Here is a 23,144-nt window from a genome sequence, read left to right as displayed (position 1 = left end):
AAGAATATATTAGTAGTATAAAATTCGGTCGAAAAGTTCGGTTATGTTTTGAAAACTTAACCCGTACAGTTCGGCTAGGATTTCAAATTTCAACGCCTGTTGAGGCTTCTACAAAATTTCGTCTCGGACGTTACAAACAAATATGTTGGGTTTTTACAACAAATCAAAACCTCTATTATGGCCAATGGACTACCGAACCGAACTTTTCTGCTACCCACAAAAAAAAAAACAAAACAAAAACAAGACAACCGAACTATCCTTATTTCGGTGCAGGACTACGTGCCCATATTGAACCAACTCAACTCAACTCCAGCACTCCATCGTATTGAAATATTGAACCAAGTAATATGCATTCAAAACTTGGAATCGGGATCCAGAGAGTTACGTAGCGGTGATTTTATCGATCTAAATTGGTTTTGGAATCAATAATTTCATGGAATTTAGGGGTTTTTTGTACAATAATCGGACGAGCTGGAATCGAGAACGGCTAATTTTGATTCTTGAAGTTGTGGCAAAATTATTCCATACACTAGTTATGTTTTTTACTATATTTAGTATATTATGTTTTTTAAATATAATTTTTATTTTATTTTTCAAATCCAAAGGATTTAGATGCAAAGCAAAATGATTTTTTTATAATCAAATATAAAATGATTTGGAGTTAGTAATATAATATAATCATGTTGGGTAATGCCGTAATGGTTGCACAAGTTTCTTTTTAGGTTTGACAGTTTCCCTTCCTTGACCTTTAATTTCCTCACAAACAAGCAGAGCCTCGGATATTCTATAAGTTGCTGCATTATCTTTCAACATGGCATAACTAGTGTGTTCGCATAATCAAATGTGGTTTTTTTTGTTTACCCAATTCTTTATCTCAAATTTCTCATTCTTTAGGAGTTGCATAGATCTCCCATTCTTTTCTCATCCCTTTTAATTTTAAATAAACACAACAATTTAAGTTAATAATAACTTGGAGAAATCATTGCTTTTTGGGAATTTTGAACCTAACCCATCTCATGTTATAAGTGAGTGGGGACAATCCAAATCATTTCTACATATGAGATGATGAAGTATAAGGAAATGATATGGATTTGTCAAATGTCAAAACTTAGACCAAAATTCATTTTACACATCGTAATATTTTCAAAAAGATGAGCGAGGGGAGGGGAGGGGCTACTCCCACAAACATGGCACGACCCCCCTCCCCCACTAGCTGTATGGACTTGCTACAATCCTTCACAGAGCCAAAACCTATGAACAAGATGGGTCCTATCCCACACTTAGGCCATTACTCCCACAAAATTGTACGAGGGAGCAGCAATCCCTCGAGATTGCAACACATTGTGTGCATAGGTTTTTAAAAAAGAGGGTACGGGATATGTGAGTTGCATTAACTTACTACAATCCATTGTTACAACCCCATTGTCCTCACCGACCTATAAGGTCATCCTTGAAAGGAATAATCACACAAGCATGGGCGTAGTTATATTTTCATTATATTGTTTTACCATTTGACAAATTCGGATTAGACTGAAATTTGACAAAGTGATCAAATGACCTTTTTCCTATCCCAAAAAGAAACAAAAAATTTAGGGTTTGGACAGTTCAGATAGGGTGTAAAGTGTAACCAGATCAGAAGTTCAGGAAAAAGTTCGCCAAACCTAAAAAGTCGTTTAAAAGTTCGTCTAAAAATACGGAAAGATTTGTAAAAGTTGGCTAAACCATGAAATCACAAGTGGAAAGTACGATCTTTTTGTAAAATTCGGATATAAAGTTCGGCTAAGATTTGAAAGTTAATCCGTAAAGTTCGGATGAAAAATTCGACTGTGGTTTAAAAATTCTGAAACTACAGTTCGGCCATAAAACTCTATTTTCAACGCGGTTGTGGCTTGTGGGTAGGGAGGGCTTCTCTTCGCCAACAAACATTGGAATGATTCTCAGATTCTGCTAGATTTCTTTAGAGTTAAACTCCGGCTGGAATCGATCTACCTACGCTGGATGAACCCGATGATGCATCAAGAATCATGGTCAGTTCCGATCTTGAAAAATTGAACCAAGTACATGCTATTCAAAACTTGGAATCCGGATCCAGATCGAGATCGGTGGCGGTGATTCTATTGGTCTGGATTGGCTTTGGAATCGATGATTTAATGGCATCTGCAGACACCTTTCCTCTATTTCTTTATATCTCTGTGTCTTTAACTCTCTATCTTCCTTTCTTAAAGAGTTCGATGATTTCATCTTCTTTACCTCTCGGTTGACCTGCAATCATCATTTCCTCAGAATTCGACAATTGGGTTCTAAAGAAGGTGACGCCTGGTTTGAAAGATGAGTTGATCATAGAACAGAGCTTTGTGCTTTGGGAGTTTAAAAGCTATGGAAACCCATAATCGGCTTCAAGTTGTTATCCTAGATGAGCTAATAAAGCTTCAGCTTCTGGATGTGCTTGTTCTAAGAGAAAAAACGATGAGTTAGGAGGCTTAGTTCCTTCGTTCGTGAGTTGGGAACTTTTCGCCCAATTTTCAGAAACCCTTCCTTGCTTCTCTGCTTCAGTTGATTCGCTCACAGTCTTCAATTTCGCAAATAACTCCATTGTCGGTGGGATTCCCATCTGCATTTCATCTTTGCGATATTTAAAGGTGCGAGATGTCGCCGAGATTCATATTTTCTGGACCTAAGTTCCAACGATTTCTCTGGTCTTCTACCGAGTAAAATTGCAGCAAAAAACAGAAAAATCTGATGTACTACTCTTCTTGACCGTTCTCTCTTGCAATCGGTTTTCAAGTGAAATACCTGTGGGTAAAAGTACGGTCAAGGTTGGTAAAGTTCGGCAAAGATAAACAGTTTTTTTAAAAAAGGCGTATAAAAATACGGATAAGGGACAAGTACATGTGAAATGTACGTTTTTATTTGTAAAATTCGGATGACGAGGTCGGCTATAAAAGTGAGAGTTCAAGCGTAAAGTTCGTATGAAAAGTTCGGCTGGGATTCGAAAAAATTCGGTCATACAGTATATGATTAAAAAAAGTTCATGAAACAGTATTTCAAAGATTTGGGGGGGGGGGGGGTGGTGGTGTTCTCTTCAGGCTCATGCTCCTCTCAAATTCGACGATCTCGAACAACATTTCAGGCCCAAAACACTCAAGAAGTTACGGTTTTTGGGATCGATCGATCGTAAGATTTTAATTCGAGACTTGGATTTGGGATCAATAGGTCTTCATCGATTCTGGTAGAATTCTTCAGAGTTGGACTCCGGCTGGAATCGATCCAACTTTCGCTGAAGAATTATGCTCAATTCCAATCTCGATAATCATCTTGAATGCATGAAGCTTTTATTATTAATACAAAAATATGTTTAATAACATCAGTTCCTATTTTCTGTTCTTTTAAAATGAACTGAACAACTTGAACCAGAACCCTTACCCTTTTTGGCCGTTTAAAATGCCAACTACCAAACTGACTTCAAATAATGTACTCCAAAAAAACTGGTTCAGCTATGAAATCTGTACATTTTAATACAGTGTACAGGTTTGTTTTTGGGTAAAGTCCACAATAGATATGTATTATTTGGGCCAGGCTTCATCTCCACTTATTATCAACTCAACTTCAGGTTCCATTCACACTTATTATCAACTCAACTTCAGAATTTCATCAAAAAAAAAAAAAAAAAAAAACTCAATTCAGTATCCCAGTGTATGCTCAGTCAAAGTCCAACACTCCTTCGTATTGAAATATTGAACCAAGTACATGTATTCAAAACTTGGAATCGAGATCTACATCGGTAGCGATGATTCTATTGGTCTGGATCGACTTTGGAATTGATAATTTCATGGCATCTAGGGTTATTCCGTATAATAATCGGACGAGCCGGAATCGAGATTAGCCAATTCCGATTCTTGAATCCATGGCAAATTAGGCCAGAGAGAGAGAGAGAGAGAGATTATTTGCTCCATTTTCTGCCCGGGTAAGTGGTAGACCCCACCCAGGCAATGTGTTCGGGCAAGAGGTAGGGTAGTCATTTCTGTCCCCTATTAGCGAAACTTGGGGAAGTGGACCGGGCAAAGAAATAAAGCAGATAATGATCTTCACAATCATGACCTGCTCTATTCTCCACCCCCTTATATAATGTGCATGAAAACCACATTCTATTTATAAAAAAATGAATTTATCGTTCTAATCATTGGATAAATGAATAATTTTCTAGATTGACTATATGTCAAATTCATTGGATTGTCTCTCGAACATAGGGCAAAAATTGGTGACTACATCCAACTTTTATAAAAAAAAAATTTGTAATTTTCAAACAATCTTCCAAAATTCAAATCTGTGGAAACAATCGATTGGTCAGAGTCAACACTACAAACCTGGCTAGTTTCCCTTTTGTTTTGTTTTTTTAAACTCTTTTCTTGTTTGTAGATTCATGTGACCATTAGATACCAAGGTTTGGAGCTGTTCTTTGTAACAAAAAGTTAGGTGTTGAGATACTCGTCTCGGCCCGTGATCAACTTAGTTAATTCTTTACAAAAAAAAAAAAAAAAAAAAAACTTGGTTAATTAGTGCAAAATAAAAACCCTAACTATTGAGAGAGCATAATTGGACCATAGATAGAGTCTCGAGACATTTGTTTTATACATATGAGAACATAATTTTCTACGCTCAACCAGTGGCACATTTCTATTAAAAATCATTTACTTTTTCAAAAATTAATATCTTGTCTTGTCTATAATTGTATTTTCTTTAGTGACAGGAAATTTGAAGTACATAGCTATTACTAGGACTACTATATTACAATATTACACAGGGATTGAGCTCCTCTCCAGAAAACCAGCATGCTCAAGGAGCATCCAACCGGTGAGCTGTGCCGCATACATCTCTAGGCGTGCGCCGAAACATGTGCAACACAACCCAACCCTTAGATGTCCTTAGGCATTCCCTAGGTGCTGAGCTCCTTGGAGAGGAGCCAGATCAATTACACAGAACAAATTTTTTTTTTTAAATCGGTAGAAGGGTTTTATTTTTAAGGATCAAATATTGGTAGAAGGGTTTTTAGCAAGATCGGCATGAATTTAAATGACTTTAGGTTGACCAGTAAGGGGTGTAAGTGAAATTTTCAAGAGGTGCGTGTATAATTATCAGAACGATAGGGGTGCACGAGAAATATTGAGTCCCTTTTAGGGGGCATGTGTATTTAACCTCTTTTTTTTTGTTTTTGTTTTTTTTTATAGGGTTTTTAGGGTTAGGTTTATAGGATACTGAAAAATTGAATAAAGAGAACAATTTTGTTTGCCGCTTGAAACATCTCTCGCCAAACGCGATTTGTGCAAGCTTTCTATACTTTGGGCGAGGCTCCTTGGACAAAATCTCCATGTATTTGCAGAGATGAAATGACTTCTTCTAGAGAAGAACTGAAGGAACAAGAATGGCATGGGGGTGATCAATCGTCGCAGAAGAGCCCGAGGTAAGGAAGAACAATCCCTCTTTAACACCCACCCACCCACCCACCCCCTCACGCTCCAACTCCGCCCCCTTCCACTATCCCGGACGTTGTTGATATGGTTGCGGTTGCTACTGTTGCATTCATCATTGGATTGGTTTAACGCTCCCACGGTCGGGGTAGTTAAAAAGTTAGGGTTTGAAAAGTTCGGCAAAAGCAAACCATTCTTTTAAAAAATTCGTATGGAAAATATGGCCAAGTAAGGAAAATAAGTGAAAAGTACGGTCTTTCTTGTAGAAGTCGGATGAAAAGTTCGGCCAAGATTGGAAAAGTGAACCGTATAATTCGGATGAAAATTCGTATGGAACATACGGGTAAGCAAGGAAAATATATGAAAAGTACGGTCTTTCTTGTAGAAGTCGGATGAAAAGTTCGATCATGATTGGAAAACTGAACCGTATAATTCGGATGAAAAATTCGTCTACACTCTTGCGCTTAGAAAACTGTATTTTCAATGCGGTTTTTCAGGCTTCTACAAAATTTCCTTTCAAACACTAAACGTATTTCTCTCAAGTCCAACTCCACATTCAAAGCGATCATGAACAACATTTCAGGCCCAAACTCAGAATTGGACTTGGGATCAGTCGGTCTTCCTCGATTCTGGTTTGAATCACCTCAGAATCCGCTAGAATTCTTCAGAGTTGGACTCCGTCTGGCTGGAATCAATCTAACTTTGCTGGATGGACCCGATGAATTAATGCATGAAGCTTTTATTATTATTAACACAAATTATGTTTAATAACATCTGTTCATTTTTTTTTTCTGTTCTTTTACAACTTGAACTCGAACCGTTTTCACCGTTTAAAATGCCGAACTACCAAACTGACTTCAAATGTACTATCGCAGCAGAGAACGGAATGAGGTGGTCAACTGTCCAAGCAGAGCCAGAGGTAAACGAACAATCAATCACTCTAAGAAATCTGGGCTTCCTAACCTTCCTTAACCCCTTATACCATTCAGTCGGCACCCCATCCTCCTAAATCGTGCTTCTTCTTAATCTCTTTCTCTCTCCAGTCTCTAATCAGTGTTTTACTTTCTCAAAGACTTATTTAAGAGCTCCACTTCCGAGTTCCGACTGCATTCATCCGTGGGTGGGTTTAACGCCCCCAACAAAGCATCTCAGATGCACTTGGCGATGAACAGCAGCCACGTTGTGTCGGTGGTTAAAAAAAAGTTAGGGTTTGGAAAGTTCTGATAGGGTGTAAAATACTTCTATGGTTTGTAAAGTTTGGATGAAAACTGAAATCTAGGTTTATATAATTTGTAGATAAAAAAATCTAGGTTTATAAAATTCGGCAAAAATACAGACAGGTGTCTAAAAGTTCGTTTAAATTCGGATGAAAAGAACGGATAGGTTTATAAAGTTCGGGTAAGCCCATGAATAGACTCTAGAGTCTATTCATGGGCTTATAGAATTTATACCTTTGTGTAGAGCGAAGCCAACTAAACTGGTCTATTGTAAAATACGGCCAGAGGGCCACTGAACCAAACTTTCCTTATTCCGATTCTTGGAAACCATGGCAAATTAAGCCAGAGAATTGAGAGAGAGAGAGAGAGAGAGAGAGAGAGAGTACCATGCATGGTGAGCACAGGCCGTGGGATGGAAAAATATGAGGTCAAACTGGCCAAACAACAGAGGATTTATTGTTCTGATCAGTGGATTGATGGACAACTTTTTAGATTGGTTATATGTCAAATTTATTACCATAAGGTTAAGATTGAATATTTAAAATCCTAGTCCAACCTGAGTCCTTTTAGCTTAACCCAAGCCCAATCCAGCCGGCCCGCCTTATGTTGGGCAGAGATATCTTAGCCTAGGCCCTATTCGGGTTCAGGCAAGCCAGGGCGGGCTCGGGTAGACAGGGCCAAACCTACACCCCTCTGACCCACCATTTGTTTCTTTAGTGGTTCCAATCTTGTAAAACAATAAATTAGGAGAAAAGAACGCTATCTGGTTGCGTGGGCTAGTGTGGCTCCTGTGCTTAGGCACAATTCCACCCTGTTCCCATGGAAAGTACTATCCTAGCCCCATGGAAAGGTAGAAATCCCACCCAAATTGATGCGCGTGCTCCCATTGGCCAGTGCTCCCGTGCAAGCTCTAGAGTCCAAAACTATTAATTTTCAAACAGTTTCCACAATTCAAACATTTGGTAACAACTCATTGGTCAGGGTCAGCACAAAGGACCTCACTTTTATTTTTTTATTATTCTCTTTTTCCTTGTTTGTAGTTTCATGTGACCATTAGATACTAAGGTCTGAAACTGTTCTTTGTATATGTACACACCATGGATATATAGCCTAAAAATTAGGTTTTGGGATGTTCCTTTCGCCCCATGATCCACTTAATTAATTATTTCAAAATAAAAACCATAATTTCACCCCCTTTAAGCTTCACCTATTTTAGACTCAATTAAAATTTTTTATTATGAGTTCCAAAGTGCTTTATTGCCCCTTTCGTAAGCCAAAGCCACCATTTTATAAGCACTCACTAAAGAATTGGATTATCCTCTTCAAACCAAGAACCCCAAACAAGCCATTGCTTAAAATTCATATAAACTTTTGGATTTTGATACAATGACGACCCAAAACATCTAATGGGCTTTCTTCAAACTTTAGATTGGAATCAAATAACGCCCATAATGCCTAGCCATTAGTCAAGAATTTATGGGAATGACGAAACCTCTGATTGCAAAAAATTCTATTAAAAACGAATCCTAACGAAACATTGGGTGAGATGGTTCCTGGTTCGTTCTGCAATCCCACCCAATGACTCATTAGAATTCGTTTTCAATAGAATCTTTTGCAATCACAGATTTCTTCGTTCCCATCACCATCTTGTATTGGCAGTGGGACTCTTAGATGTTAATCCAACGGTTGAAAATTATTAACTTCATTTATAATGGACCGGGCTACATAAGAAGTTCTTACATACTTATGTAGTCATAGTGACCTAGAGACATACGAGAACCCATTCAAAAGGCCCAAAATTATTCCACATAAAAGCAGTAGTATTTTATGGATTATTTTATTTATTCATTAAATTTTTGGAATTCTTTTTTTTTTTTTTAATTTTAATTTTCTGATTGGTTGGGAAGCATAACTCATTAAAGGGGAAAGGTACCCAAAGATGGATTGATCAAAAGGAAAAGTGTGGTGGGGGCAGGGAACAATTTGAGACCCTTCGGAAAGAATTTGGGGACCACTACAAGTGATCCTCCTGCCACGTGGCATTGCGCCAAGTGTCAAAAACCCCACCATCATGGGACGCTCAGTTCCGTAGCCGTTCAATTCCTCGCCGATCAGAGATTTGTCTTACCTTTTCCCTTCCCGAGAGAACTACTTAATCGGCTTTCCTCATATCAAATAATTTGATAACTGCATCTTAGAAATCCGAGCCGGATTTAGACCAGCCGGTTTAGAAGATCAAACCATAAACTTAAAAAAAAATCTAGTGGGTCTCAGGTTTGGAATAAAGGCAAAAGTTTTTGTGGATGGCCGTCCATGTGCACGACCTACATTAAATGCAGTCAGATTGGTATAAATACCAATTTGAAATAACTCATTTGATGGAGTTGATGAGAAAATTTCCCGTGTACAAAGTATAAACACATAGGGTGGTTCTCAAGTCTGGACCAAACTACCCAATCAAACCAATAAAACAGGATTATGACCCACTTGGGTTATTTTTGGTTCCGCTAGATTCTGAATTAGGGATTAGTTCTTTTGAGATTGACCTTGACCTTAATGTGCTGTATTAACCCAAATTCTCATCTTTCTATAAACTATACATGAAATGTTGAAGGAATGAAAGCTTAATAATAATAATACTCAGGTACTCATGGACTGTTCTTTTGATAAATTTGATGGTTGGGATTGAAAAGTACCTAGAGACAGAACTCTACTAGAGTTTCGATTATAGCTCGAAGGACTAATACGAAAATATTGAAATGTAAATTTGTATTTGAACTTTTTTCTTCTAGTTTTTAGTTATATGTGCTTACTTTTCACCCAAATTATACATGAATGCTTCACATAATCAAATAAACCAAATTGACTTGGACCGCCAAGCAACCAACCGGTCCAACAAGGTTTGTGTATAACCCATGTGTGATAAAAATGATGATTGATAACTAGAACTATGACAATCTAAGTGGATGATTAACTCACAAATCTAAATGGATCCATACTTTAGGTTTAATAGACATGTGAGCTGTCAGGGAAGAAAAGCTTTTTAGCTTCCTTGATGGACACAAAGGCTTCCACCAAACAATTTTAATAGTCTGACTGTTAGCAAACATAAAAAATTGGTTACAATCATTTTGATCCATCTTGGACTTTGAGCCCTAATTCATTAATGGACTGGATTGGGTGGCAATCATGTGATCAAGGTGGGAACAGTTATGTCAGTTAGGGATCTCAGATTATCTCTTCTTTTAAGAAAAAATATCAATTTTGTCTCATATGCTTAAGGGAAGGAAAAAAAAAAAAAAAGCTATATATTGACCATATTTAACTTCTACCTAAACGCTTTATATATATCCATCAAATCTTGTCCCTAATAAGATTTGGTTTTTCCAGAGTCTTAACTTTGAATTTGGTAGATTATGATATATATACAAAGGTGTATATCGTCATGGTGCTACTAACTTTAGCTTCTTACTTTGATAATTATAACTAGTGATGGAGCTTTGATTTAGTGAGATTAGGATGTGAGGTGGTGGCTCTAATTATAAATTAATAAGAACCTAATCAACTAGCCAAAAGTTGTTGACTGATGGAAATAAATTTAGGTCCTTTAATTAAATGATTTAATAATAACACTATTTGTTCACATGCTACACTTGAAAATTCAATGCCAATACAACACACCGACATCATTAGTTTATTTGTGTTGAAGGAGTGGCTCTAATATCAATTGTTTTAATAGAAAACATAATTTTAGAGAAAAATGTTTCTGGTGGTGGGGAGGGGGAAGTATGGCCCATGTACCCAGACATAGAGAGGCGAAAAGCGAAAATGCCTGTCCTATTGATGCTTCCACACTCACAGGAGCCATGCCCTCCCACAGATAAAACTTTCGTTAAATTTTATTACTAAATATTTTTGCATGACCCACATAATGAGGGTTTTCTTGACAACTCATTTGACTGTTGCATACAGAATAATGAAGTGGCAAATCCGACCATTAGATAGAAGTACATGGTCTAGATTAGTTGCTTGTCAAATTTTAGAACCCAATTCAATTATATCGCATGCATCCAACCACTATTGGATTGGGGATTCAGATCCTTTGGCCCGTGCAGCCTCACATAGGCAGGGGCGAAATGATCGCCCTACCCACTGTCCGAGCACCCTACCCAAGTGAGGTCCACGTTGGCTGCATGGGCAGGCGGCAACAGAGGATCCAAATTGATTGGATTAGCCAATTCCCTTTGATGTATTGGCATGCATCCACATGTTTGTCCACGTATTTCTAAACCAATATTAATGTATTGTCTCTCGTACACCAAATTCTTCATAGCTCTGTTTACCACTTGGCAAACTCCGTTTGAGTTGAAATTTTGATATGCAAGTAGGTGATTTTGGGGTCTACCTACCCACAAAATTTGAATCCCAACTAAACTACCATATGACAAATAATTAGGATACCTACAATGACCTTCCCATGTGGATTGAGCATCATCCACGCATCCATTTAACTACCACAAGCTAGGGAACAATCAATTTATAGTCTTAAATCTCAATGATAATTAATATCCCATTAATCACCTTATGTTTTGTAAGATTCCTCTTCCCACTAGTGTGAATACAAGAAAAAATGCAAGAAGTTCTCAAAAATCAACAACACGATGTGAAAGTTTTAGTGGGTGGCAATCTAGGGACAAAATTGGTGGTTGGCATAGCTGTTTTGCTATGTGGAAGTCTGATGAGACAATTGCAATCTTTGGACATCTTAGAAATAATCAAAATCGGCTACAGTTAAATTTCTTCCTCAAATTCAATCAATTCCATCTACTCCCATATGTTCAGGCACCTCTAATGACGGGGAAGAAAAACCCTAAAAGAAATGGATATAAATGAGTTAGTCAATGTGATAGAGGACCTCACATACATCTCAATTACCAATTTTTACTCCAAGGTAAGTAAGGAAAGTTTCTCAAACTCTAAATCAAAGTTTTAGTAAAATTACCAAAATATCATCAAATGGAGATGAAATAAAATACAAAATATAATTTTTGGAATTTTAACTACATCTATTAATTTTAAGCTGAAATTGTACTAGTGAGATGATCGATTGCCTAGTTCTCTATCATATGGACTAACCCATCTACTATCACGTGAAAAATAGAAAAATGTTATATTTCACTAGATATAGTGACGCCTAGAAGGTCCTTTCTTTATGTTATGTTTTTCCTTGACAACACATTCCCATCTTACCATAAGCAGGACATCCCCATGTTGGAAGCATTTGCAAGAAAGTAACTTTGTTTTCCTTTATACATTGAATGGGTTTGTTTGGGGCCTTTGCATAATATTGGTGTGACTATGTGGTCAATCAACTAGTTCACATGGCAAAAAAAACCTCATCTAGGGGAAGGGTGGACAAAGTATGAATTACTACCAAGAACATTTGGGTCAAGAGAAAAATCAAATCCCTAGCTCGAAATTTGATTTTTCTGATTGACCTGAATTCCATGCAAAGCATCATTTAAGTATGTTAAAAAAGTGGTCAATTAATGGTAAAGCCAAGAACAACACAAAGAATGTTAGCTAGAGAAGAGATTTTGATTCACACACACAGGAACATACACAAAGCCCAGTAGCCAGCGCTTCAATGAAACCAACTTAATGTAGCCTCTCTTTCCAACAATCATTTCCACTGCAAGCAATGTTTTTGAGTTTGGGATTCTTTCAAGCTTTTGCGTTTAATCGGCAATTATTATCCTCTCCAATGGTCTGAGCTCATTAATATGAATGGTTGGATATGATGCAACAGTTGTCAGGTGTCAACATCTCCACCTAGCACTGTCGCACTGCCGCACTTTAAGAAATTGGAGAGGATAATTTTCCATTCCCAACACTACAAGAAAACTGCAATAGCGGTGGTAATTACTGTTGCAGAATGCCTAAAAAGCACTGCTATTAACATTGGTCGTGGTTTATTTATTTATTTATTATCATTTGGAATCCCCTGCCAATTGTGTCCCAACTCCCAACTAATCAATCTCAGTAGTTATAGTTTCTGATCATGTTTCTTACTTATAGAGTTGGTAAAAAAATTTAAGGACCAAGTTTCCCTTCATCCACGGTGAATAGGTACCATTGGATCCCATTCACCGCAGGGTGGGAGAGGGCGAAACAGGGTATTGAGAGGGTATTTTGAAATATACTAAAACCTTAGGAGGGATTTGTGAACCCTAAGATGGTGGGTGATCCATCCTCTATGACTAGAGGGAAACAAGTCCAAAAAATAATGCCATGAATAAGGTAAATGTAGCACCGATAATTAATTAAAGGTGTTGAAAACATTATTTTATCATTAAAAATTTGATGATTGTTTAGTATCAGTAGGAGTAGCACTGGTTTCTACCACCGAAAATAGTTTTATTAATATAGAGATATTATTTTTAAGGAGAGGGATAGACACACCACCTGTGCACTGTAAATTAGTGGGTGAAATCAATGGGGAGAGGGATGGGGTGTGGGGCCAGGTCATTTCAAGGGGGGAAGTTGGTACATTGGCGGTGTGTCCAATTTTTTTTTATATTTTATGATAAATAAATTACACCTAACGTATCCAATGTTTGAGAAAATAATGTTTAAGATGTCTCATCTTTGAAAACTGATGTTTGACGTAATAATGACGTAATGGAAAGAAAACCAATAAATCGGCGGTGTATTGAAGGGAAAGTATCAGCGTGAGAAAACGATATTCTATTCTCATAACGTCGCCGAAATTCTTTGTTGGCTATTTGAACTTTTGCCACATCGGACATTTGACTAGTCTTCTCACAAAAGGTCGGCATTGCATCCAATTACATCTTGACACTTGGAACTTCATAGTGACAAGCAACGCAGCATTGGATCAAGCAATTTGGATCCTCTATTGCCGAACTACTCGGCAGGACCGTGTTGCCCAGACACGATGTTGTACGTAATGTCCGCCTTATTCCTGTCCAAACGCTTTGCCCGAGTGGGGGTAAGACGGTCATTGCACACAGAACCGTGTCTGGGCAGCACGGTCCTGCCAGGTAGCTCGGTAGTAGAGGATCTGGATCCTGGATCTTGGATCGAGAGAGAGATCCAAATTTAGAATTTGGATCCTCTATTGCCGAGCTGCCCGGCAGGACCGTGCTACCCAGACACGGTGCTATGCGCAATGTCAGCCTTACCCCTGCCAAACACCTTGACCGAGTGGGGATAAGGCGATCTTTACGCGCAACACCGTGTCTGGGCAGCACGGTCCTGCCGAGCAGCTCGGCAATAGGAGAGAGAAAGAGAGAGAGCTTACAGGGAACGATAACGAGCATCAAAACATGGAAACACAAACGAAGAAAAAGAGAAAAAGCAAAGGGTAGGGGGGGGGGGGGGTGGCAGGGGTGGTTGCTTTTTCTCCTCTTTTTGTATTCTTATTAAAACCTCAACTAGTCTCCCAAACCAATCCCCTCTCCTTCTGCAATCATCTTATCATCACTTGGACCTCCTCCTCTGAAGGTCTCTCTCTCTTTCTCTGGTCTTTCTTAGCTCCTTCTCTCTCTAGCTACTTAGTATTGAATTCATGGGTTTTATTAGTTTTCTCTCTCTTTCTCTCTCATGTTTTTTCTAATTGGGTTTGATGTTGGACTATTGTTTCAGGTTTTGTACGTTAATCTTAGAGTGTACAGTTAGTGATTTCCAAGGCTGGTCTCCTTGTTTTTTTTTTGGATTTGAGGCTGGTCTACCATTTTCCTTTTCAAGTTTAATTGAAAGATCAGAAGAAGTTCCAAAACAAATGGCACCAGTAACTCTTCCTCCTGGTTTCCGATTCCACCCGACCGACGAGGAACTCGTCGCTTACTATCTCAAAAGAAAGATTAATGGCCGGAAGATTGAGCTCGAGGTCATTCCCGAAGTCGATCTCTACAAATGTGAGCCTTGGGATTTACCAGGTATCATCTTCATCTTCATAACTATTCCATTTTAGTCCAGGCTTGGTGCTTTTAGGTTATACATTTTATTCAATAAGATTTATCCTCATTGAAGGGCAAAAAAAGTAATGTTACAATCTTGTTGTAACCAAAGATTTTTTTTTGATGGGTAGGTTATACATTTAATTCTAATTAATAAAACAATATTAATTTTATGAGCAACCACCACCACTTACACCATCACCAACCTAGACTTAAGATAGACTTATGTAGGTTGTACTTCAAATGACGGGCCTTGGTACAACGGTAAAGTTGCTCCATTGTGACTAAGAGGTCACGCGTTCAATTTTGGAAACAACCTCTTTGCGAAAATAGAGGTAAAGCTGCGTACATTAAGACTCTCCCCAGACCCTGCACTGATAGGAAACTTGTGCACTGGGTATGCCATTTTTTTCCATCAAATAATAAATAAAAAAATTATATATTATAGACCTTCATTTCAAGGGGCGTGGAGAGGAAGGTCGAATTAAAAAATAAAAAGAAAAAAGAAACCTACAAATGTCTCCTAACTTTCATTAGACCACTCCTTGCTTTGCCTTTTGGTTAAAGAAATTCAATTATTCTTTTTGAGGAACTATATAGATTATATCATATTTACTTTGATTGGAAAACTTGGTTTATGTTTAATTTTCCATGAGTATTCTAAAGGAAATAAACTTGAGAGATTGATTATAGTTCTTGTACTTTTTTTCTTTAATAAAGCATATAAAATTTAGGTGGGTCCATGGGAAATTAGAGATGCAAGAAAGGTAGTAGCAAGTTTTAATAAAAAAAAAAAAAGGGAAAGGTATAAAAGGATTGCATGGTCTTCAAGAGATATGAGTTCCACGCAACCTATTACTTTCCTGTTTAACATTTTTTTAAGATCATAAGCTCTAGGCAGAGATCTATGAGATGAGTGAATTGTTGGTCTTCCATTTTATGAACTATTGAAACCCATAAATCAAATAATCAATTGAGATGAGTTAACTCAGTTTGGGAAACTGAGTTTGATGATTTTATTTTATTTTTTTGCAGAGAAATCATTCTTACCAAGCAAAGATCTTGAGTGGTACTTCTTTAGCCCTCGAGATCGAAAGTACCCTAATGGATCTAGGACTAACCGAGCAACTCAATCTGGCTATTGGAAAGCAACAGGGAAGGACAGGAAGGTGAATTCACAGATGCGTGCGGTTGGCATGAAGAAAACCCTAGTTTACTACCGAGGAAGGGCACCTCATGGTGCTAGAACTGATTGGATTATGCATGAATATAGACTTGATGAAAGAGAATGCGAAAATGCCACAGGCTTGCAGGTCTAACCCTAATTCTATGACTCCAATTGCTCTATTATGAAGCAATTGCAATAGGCTAACATAGAAGGAATGTATTCTCATGTAGATTCCTCTAATTCTAGTCCTTTTTTTTCTTGAACATACTATACCATGTTCCGAAAATTTTGCTTCGATGACCAGAAGAACGCGTTTTTTGTGATCTTTCAGGATGCTTATGCGCTATGTCGTATATTTAAGAAGACAGCTCCTGGCCCTAAGATTGCAGAACATTATGGTATCCAATACGTTAACCGGTATCAAATGACGCCGAATGATCAATCATCTGCCCTAGAGCTGTCTCCTGAGAGAAGAGGTGATGATATAGACAGCAGCTCTTGTTATCCTTTTCCATCAGATACATGTTCACCAGATACAATTCCAGGATGTTCATCACTAGGGAACAATGATCCAACAGATGGGAAATGGATGCAATTCTTGGCAGAAGATCCCTTTGGTTTTCCAACCCCAGCTTTCCAGAATCATGGCAGTATTTCTTGCCTTCCATCTAAGGTAAAATTATATCACAATATTGTAAGAGTCTCCAATCTTTTCCAAACCCTTTTGTATAAATTAAGATTCCATCTTAAAACCAATTGGTTCTAAGTGGGGTGGCCTCTTGTGGGATTATTACCTCAATACTCCTTCTTACGGGCAGACCTTCTTGGGCTCTGTCTTTGTGGGTGGAGCAGGGCCCATCATTGACGGAGGCCCAATATACATGCTCTGATACTATATTAAGTTTCCATCTTAAAGCCAATTGGTTCTAAGTGGGGTGGCCTCTTGTGGCTCTTATACTTGATAGTTTGAGCATCCACAGTTGATGTGGGATTCTCACCTTAATAGTATCCTATTTTTCCAAATGTTCTAAATTCAATACTTTATGTCCATTTTTTTGCAGGTGGACATTGCACTAGAGTGTGCAAGGTTGCAACATCGACTCTCATTGCCTGCATTGGCAGTGGATGACTTCCCTCAAGTTGAAATCAATGAATCAAAGCCGCTTCAAGTGGGTTCCTTTCGTAACAACACAAATGAAACTGACATATTGCAGGAAATTCTTTCAGTTGCTTGTGCCTCTCAAGAGCTCCTAAATGAATCCAACTTTCAAGTCTCATGGCCAGGAAACTATGTTAGTTTGGATGAATTTGCTTCCTTAGCTGAAATAGAAAAAATGGAAGAAAAACCACAGTTTTGTCAAGCTAATGATATTTGTTCCTCGAGAACTACTGAGAAATCATGGGGAGTAGATCAGTCAAGGTTTATTGACATTGGGGATTTGGAGGAAGAGTTCAAGACTGAGAGAGTAGTAGAGAACTTGCGAGGGGTGGGGATGCCCAACAAAGATCTAGAGAAGGTAAGATGCAATGCTTAATTCCTCAAGAAAATGTACAATATTTCTCTTCAAAGAAAAATGTTTAGGAGATATAAATGTCTTCCACTCCAAGAACCAACCAATTGATGGAGTTGCCCATGATTTTGTAAGACTTGTTCTTAAAAAATGCTGCTCATCTGGTTCTTGGACTATAACCCATTCAAAATGTATTTGTGCTTCCCTCCTAAGGCTTTGAATTAAATGGAATTGCCTCCTGAGGGATGGGTCATTGTTTTTGTTGTGGAGTTTTCTCCTTTGTTTTTCTTCTTTATTATTCTTTTCTCCATTTTTTTTGGGGGGGGGGGGGGGAGTTGAATCTATTATTCATTCACCCAAAGAAATTTATTTTTAAAATTTTTAATCTAATGGATTTGTTTATTGAAACAGAGAATGATGGAAGAACACAAGACTGTGCCTATAGAAAATGTTTCAAATTTCCAAAGAGAGGAGTTGATGATCAAGGGTATGCACTTTACCATCAATCTTATTCCTTGCCAACTTATTCTCTTGTTTATCCATTTTCATTTCATTTCCATAAATTGATGAAAAGTTAGTTTGCAGATGAAAATATTGATGATGATAACTTCAAGGACTTCAACAACTTCAATGAAAGTGAGACAAGTGATTTGCAATTTACCAGCAACAACCCAAATGTAATTTTCTCTCAAGATGATGACTTGACCAATTTCTCTAGTAACCCAACCTTTGAAGTATATGAGAAAGTTGAAGTTAACCATGGGATGTTCATTTCGAGTCGCCAAGTAGCAGAGACATTCTTCCATCGAATTGAGCCTTCGAAGACTGTTCAGGTCCATCTGAATCCATTGATGATATATGACTTCCCCATGGTGAATGCAGATCCATCATCAAGACCTCAAAATGGCACTTTCTTGAGTAAATTCAAGGCATTTGCAAGAGATAAGTTTAGGGGAATCAGGAGTGCAATGAAGAGGAGGAGTGGATGGAGCCTAATTAATGATACAACAAATGCTGGTATCCATATACTTGCACTTCTATTGACATCCTGTATCTATCTTGGAGCGAATTCGGAGAACTTGGTATTAAGAGATGAATTCTCTACTAATGGAAAAACCATGATGGAGATAAGAGAGACAAGCTGCTCTCCCCCATTCAATAATGTTTGGTTTGCTAACTCTAGTGTGCTTCCACACAACAAATGGTTATTACTCACCATTGCTTTGGTTGTTTATGCCAATTGGGGTTACATCATATGATGCCTTAGACTTTTAACCTGTAATTTAATTCTCTAAAAATTGTATCATAGTTGGGGATTCTATACATGCTAACAAGCTTGTATTATTTGTTGGAATTAATTAGCTTTTTAACAGGGGGATTTCATATATACTCATAAGATTATATTTGTTGAAGTAGTCCAAAGATGGATTTAAATGTTTGAGGTTTCTGACAGTAACAGTTGCAGATTTTCTATGGAAATGAAGCATTCTCTTTTATATTCATAGTGTCTATGGTTATCTATTCTTTCAGTGTGTTCTGAATAATGCAGAGAAGAGTTCTAAATTTTAACTTGTCAAATGAAAAATGCTTTAATAAAATCTCGAGGGCTGAGTTTTCCCTTGACTCACCGCCGAGTTGTAGGGTGCTAGGATAGGTCTAGTGGTATTTTCGACCACGTACTGGGGGGAGTTGTTAAGACCCTAGGATGGTGGGTGAACCCTTCTCCACAGGCGGAGGAAAACGTTCCCCAAATCTCAACTCAACCTCTTTCTGGCTTCTGGGTTTGGCCACATGCATGTATCCTGTTCCTCCATTCCGCTCTTAATAAAGGCCATATTTGCAGACCTCTACTTATTCAGTATCCATTCCTGCCAGGCATAAAGTAGTTAATGCATCCTTGCATTGTCATAGTAATTTCTAATCTAGTTAAAGAGGAATTTTGCTGAGGAAGATTGTTTGAAGAGGGGGGCAGGGGTGAGATAAAAAGAGTAGACTAGCAAGGGAGAATGTGTTAGGTACTTGACCGACTCATGGAATATGTTAAATCAAACCCTTTAACCTATCCCATACTAGGTTGGCCCAATCTAGCGCCCATGCATTAGATCAAACCCTCGTTAGGCACAGAATAGGCCACCACACTTTTGCAGTTGTCGTCATCGGTGGCTCTCATTTTGGCAGTAGGTAGCTCTTTCCAAGTGGCTTCACTTAGTCCTAAGGTTTCTTCCTGACAGTAGATAGCCCTTTTTTGACAGCTTTTCCCTCTTATATTGTTGATTAGTGGGACAATTCTAGTTCCCAACAAGTACTAGTCACATTTATGGTGGGCAAAGTACTGCCTCATAATTACGCCTAAGTAGAGATTGGGAAGAGTTAGGTAGAATTTGTTACATCATTAATATTCCAGAAGATACACCCATACAACCTCACATGGAGGAAAACCCAAACCAATAGAACCATATTGTATTAATGACTTGCCATAAAACTGCAAGTCACAACCCTCACAGAGGAAATACATACAATTAAACAATTAAGAAAATCTACATACTTTCAATAAAGTTATCTGTTATTACAACAAGAATTATATCCAATTATGTAATTCGATCTCAACCCATTAGCCAATATCACAAACTTTAATTATTTGAGAATCCAACATATGATGCATCTTCACTACCTATATTGGAATTAGAAGAACACCATGCATCTTCTCTAATGAACTGCATCCATGCATCTTCTTTATCTTCATCTTCAATGTATGATGATGATGATCCAACAGGCACATCTGGTGACATAGTTTCATAATCATTGATTATCCTTTGAGAACTCTCAATTAGTGATAAACTACTTTGCCCTTGCTCTTCAATTTCGCTACATATGCCATTCTTCTTAAAAACACGACACAAAGCATAAGTATCCTGCGAGCAATGAAACATATATAGTTAGTCTAATTTATTGGAAGACTAGTCTCACATCGGCTACAAACAAGCCTACAACCCCCGTTATACACTTGGAAGTCCCTCTAATAGAATGATTAGAAGGGTATTTTGGGAAGAAAGGAAAAAGCTGCCGACACCAATGAAAGTGAAGGGTGAATTTTGCTTTAAGTTAGATTGGTCTCATTTCTTTATAAGTTAGTATATAATATTTAATAGAAGGGTTAGGCTTGTGTCATGGGTGGATGATGCTTTTGTCTCATTAGAATAGCTAAAGTGAAGTCAAGTTTTTGTTTCTAAACTGATTTGTAGGAGTACAAGAAGTAAAGAATATATCTAACTGATTGGTCAATTCAAAGTCTAGAATGAATAAAAGAGAAAAGGAAAAGAGAAGGACTAAAACTAACTTTCCATGCAACTCATGGTTAACCCACGTTCATTATCCCCTTCCAACACCCCTCTTTGGTTGTTGCTGTTAACATGTAAAGGGTCTATTTACATATATTAAAGCTTTGTGCCTCTCTCTGATTTGGTGCCTGTTAACATGTAAAGAGTCTCTTTACCCAATTTACAGCATTAAAGCTACCACCTCTCTCTGGTTGGTTGGTGGTTTTAACATGTAAAGGGTCTCTTTACCTTAGTCCATGGCACCAATTCAGCAACAACCATCTAAGCTTGCTAGCTTTTTGTGTTTTTGTCAAGCAAAACTTTGAATATGCCCTAGACTAAGAATTTGGAAGGTCACTTCAGTGGAATGGCTGAAAATAGTTTTGACCTCTACTTCTTTTAGAAATCAAGAAAAACTACCACAAAAACAATTATGATATTGATGATGATCATGGTGACAAATAATGATAATCTATTGTAGAGGGCGGATCTTGGCACAACGGTAAGGTTGTTCCATTGCGACTTAGTGGTCACGGGTTCAAGTCAGGAAACAGCTTCTCCATGAAATGGGGGTAAACTAAGTACATTATGACACCCCCAGACTCCGTAGTGGCAGAAACCTCGTTCACTGGGTAGGCTCTTTTTTATTTATTTATTGTAGAATGTAGACTCTAGTGCAACGGTAAGGTTGCTCCATTGTGACCAAGTCTCTAGAAACAACCTCTTCGTGAAGCAGGGGTAAGGCTGCATACATTATGATTCTCCCCAAACCCCGCAATGGCGGGAGCCTCATGCACTGAGTATGTCCTTTTTTTTTATTTTAAACTTAAGTTAATCCTTTGTTTAAGGGCCTTAAACAACCATTTGATCTTGATTAATGCCTCATTCATTGCTAGAATTGCCAAGCTATCAACTCAAACAACTTATAACATGTGGTCCATGCATTATCAAGATCAAACAGTTGGTTAAGCTCACTTAAAACTTTTTTCTTTTTGTGAATTTTTCCCACATTGTGATCATCATCATTGTTTTCAAAATTCTAATACACAAACAACCTGAATACCCATGGTGTCTTCGCATTCTTTGTCATCTAACCGATATTCATGCATGACCCAATCTGTTCTGATCCCTTGAGGAGCTCGACCTCTGTAATAGACTAATGTTTTCTTCATTCCAATGGCTCGATTCTGATAAGTAACCTTCCGATCCTTCCCTGTTGATTTCCAGTATCCAGCTCGAGTTGCTCGATTCGTCCTGAATCCATTCGGATATTTTCGATCCCGTGGTCCAAAAAAATACCACTCTGGATCTCTACTTGGTAAGAATGATTTATCTATGACATGAGAAAATCAAGAATGATCAGAAGAAAATGAAATAAAAACATAAATGTATCAAACTGAGCTTATAATATATGTGGTGCTCTTGACACTAAAGATGTATATAGCAACAATGTGACTCTTCCAATATCTTCTTGAACTGGTAAACACATAGAAATGGAAAAAAGAATAAGAATAGTAACTACTTATTCATCAACATGAGAGAACTCAACCTCATAACAAGGTCTCATTGAGAGAGAGAAAGAGAGAGAGAGAAAGAGAGAGAGAGAGAGAGAGACCTCAACCTCATAAACCGGCTTACACAGTGAGAGAACCCATGACCATATCAACCCACATCAAATCATTTTCATAACTGACATGTGATCAACACTCATATGACTGATATGGGATCCGAACCCAAGACCATATCAACCCACATCAAATCATTTTCATAATTGAAGTGAGATCAACACCCATATGACTGATATGAGAGAGAGAGAGAGAGAGAGAGAGAGAGAGAGAGAGAGAGAGAGAGAGAACAAAACCTGCTAACTCCCAAGGCTCACATTTGTAAAGATCGATTTCGGGGATAATGTCGAGTTCAATCTTAAGGCCATGGACTTTCCTCTTGAGATAATAATTGACGAGCTCTTCATCAGTTGGATGGAACCTAAAACCAGGAGGTAATCCAATCGGAGACATTCTCTTCTTTTTCTTTCACTCCCTTCTCTTCTCTTCTCTAGAAGTGAATCCTTTTCTTATCTCACCATCATCATCATCATCACATATAAAAGGATTCAAAGTACTTTGTCTTTGAGTCATCTTTCGCTTTCTCTTTTACAGATTCTTAGACAATCGTTCCCTGCAAGCCCATCCCTTGTTAACTCTTCCATGTTTTGTTTCCAATTGATGGGCTCATCACACTTCATGATTCAGAGAGAGAGAGAGAGAGAGACTTTAAGAGGTTGGCTGGTAAAGACTAAAGAGCAAGTCGTGAAGATGAAGAGAAGACCTGGGTTGATTTGAGGATTCCCTTTAACCTCTTTCTATCCTCTTCTTTTTCTTTTATCCCTAACTTTTAACGTAATAATTACTCATTCAAATCATCGTTTGGCAATTCTTTTTCTCCAGATATTAAAGATTGGATTTGCTCGCTAGACAAAAGCTG

The 23,144-nt window shown here is 37.9% G+C and overlaps 2 protein-coding genes across 3 annotated transcripts; one reads left to right on the top strand and one right to left on the bottom strand.

The window, feature by feature from the left end:
• Positions 1-14,085: 14,085 nt before the first annotated feature.
• Positions 14,086-18,602, top strand: LOC122645273 (NAC domain-containing protein 86-like). The gene is made up of 7 exons (XM_043838597.1): positions 14,086-14,209; positions 14,351-14,643; positions 15,700-15,977; positions 16,164-16,505; positions 16,894-17,349; positions 17,755-17,830; positions 17,929-18,602. The coding sequence occupies exons 2-7, from the start codon at positions 14,487-14,489 to the stop codon at positions 18,600-18,602; spliced, it is 1,983 nt and encodes a 660-aa protein (XP_043694532.1). The 5' UTR covers positions 14,086-14,209; positions 14,351-14,486.
• A 1,323-nt stretch (positions 18,603-19,925) lies between these two features.
• On the bottom strand, positions 19,926-22,849 carry LOC122644628 (NAC domain-containing protein 45-like). 2 transcript variants are annotated; one of them, XM_043838008.1, is made up of 3 exons: positions 22,522-22,849; positions 21,713-21,993; positions 19,926-20,255 (listed from the first exon to the last, which is right to left on the bottom strand). In XM_043838008.1, the coding sequence occupies exons 1-3, from the start codon at positions 22,676-22,678 to the stop codon at positions 19,974-19,976; spliced, it is 720 nt and encodes a 239-aa protein (XP_043693943.1). In that variant the 5' UTR covers positions 22,679-22,849; the 3' UTR covers positions 19,926-19,973. The 2 variants fall into 2 exon arrangements, with proteins under 2 accessions (XP_043693943.1, XP_043693945.1); XM_043838010.1 differs by having other exon boundaries at positions 21,716-21,993.
• Positions 22,850-23,144: the final 295 nt, after the last annotated feature.

The sequence above is a fragment of the Telopea speciosissima genome, chromosome 11 (genome assembly GCF_018873765.1).
Source record: "Telopea speciosissima isolate NSW1024214 ecotype Mountain lineage chromosome 11, Tspe_v1, whole genome shotgun sequence".
Taxonomy (NCBI): domain Eukaryota; kingdom Viridiplantae; phylum Streptophyta; class Magnoliopsida; order Proteales; family Proteaceae; genus Telopea; species Telopea speciosissima.
The sequence above is the reverse complement of the archived record's forward strand: the minus strand, read 5'-3'. Positions and strand labels throughout refer to the sequence as shown.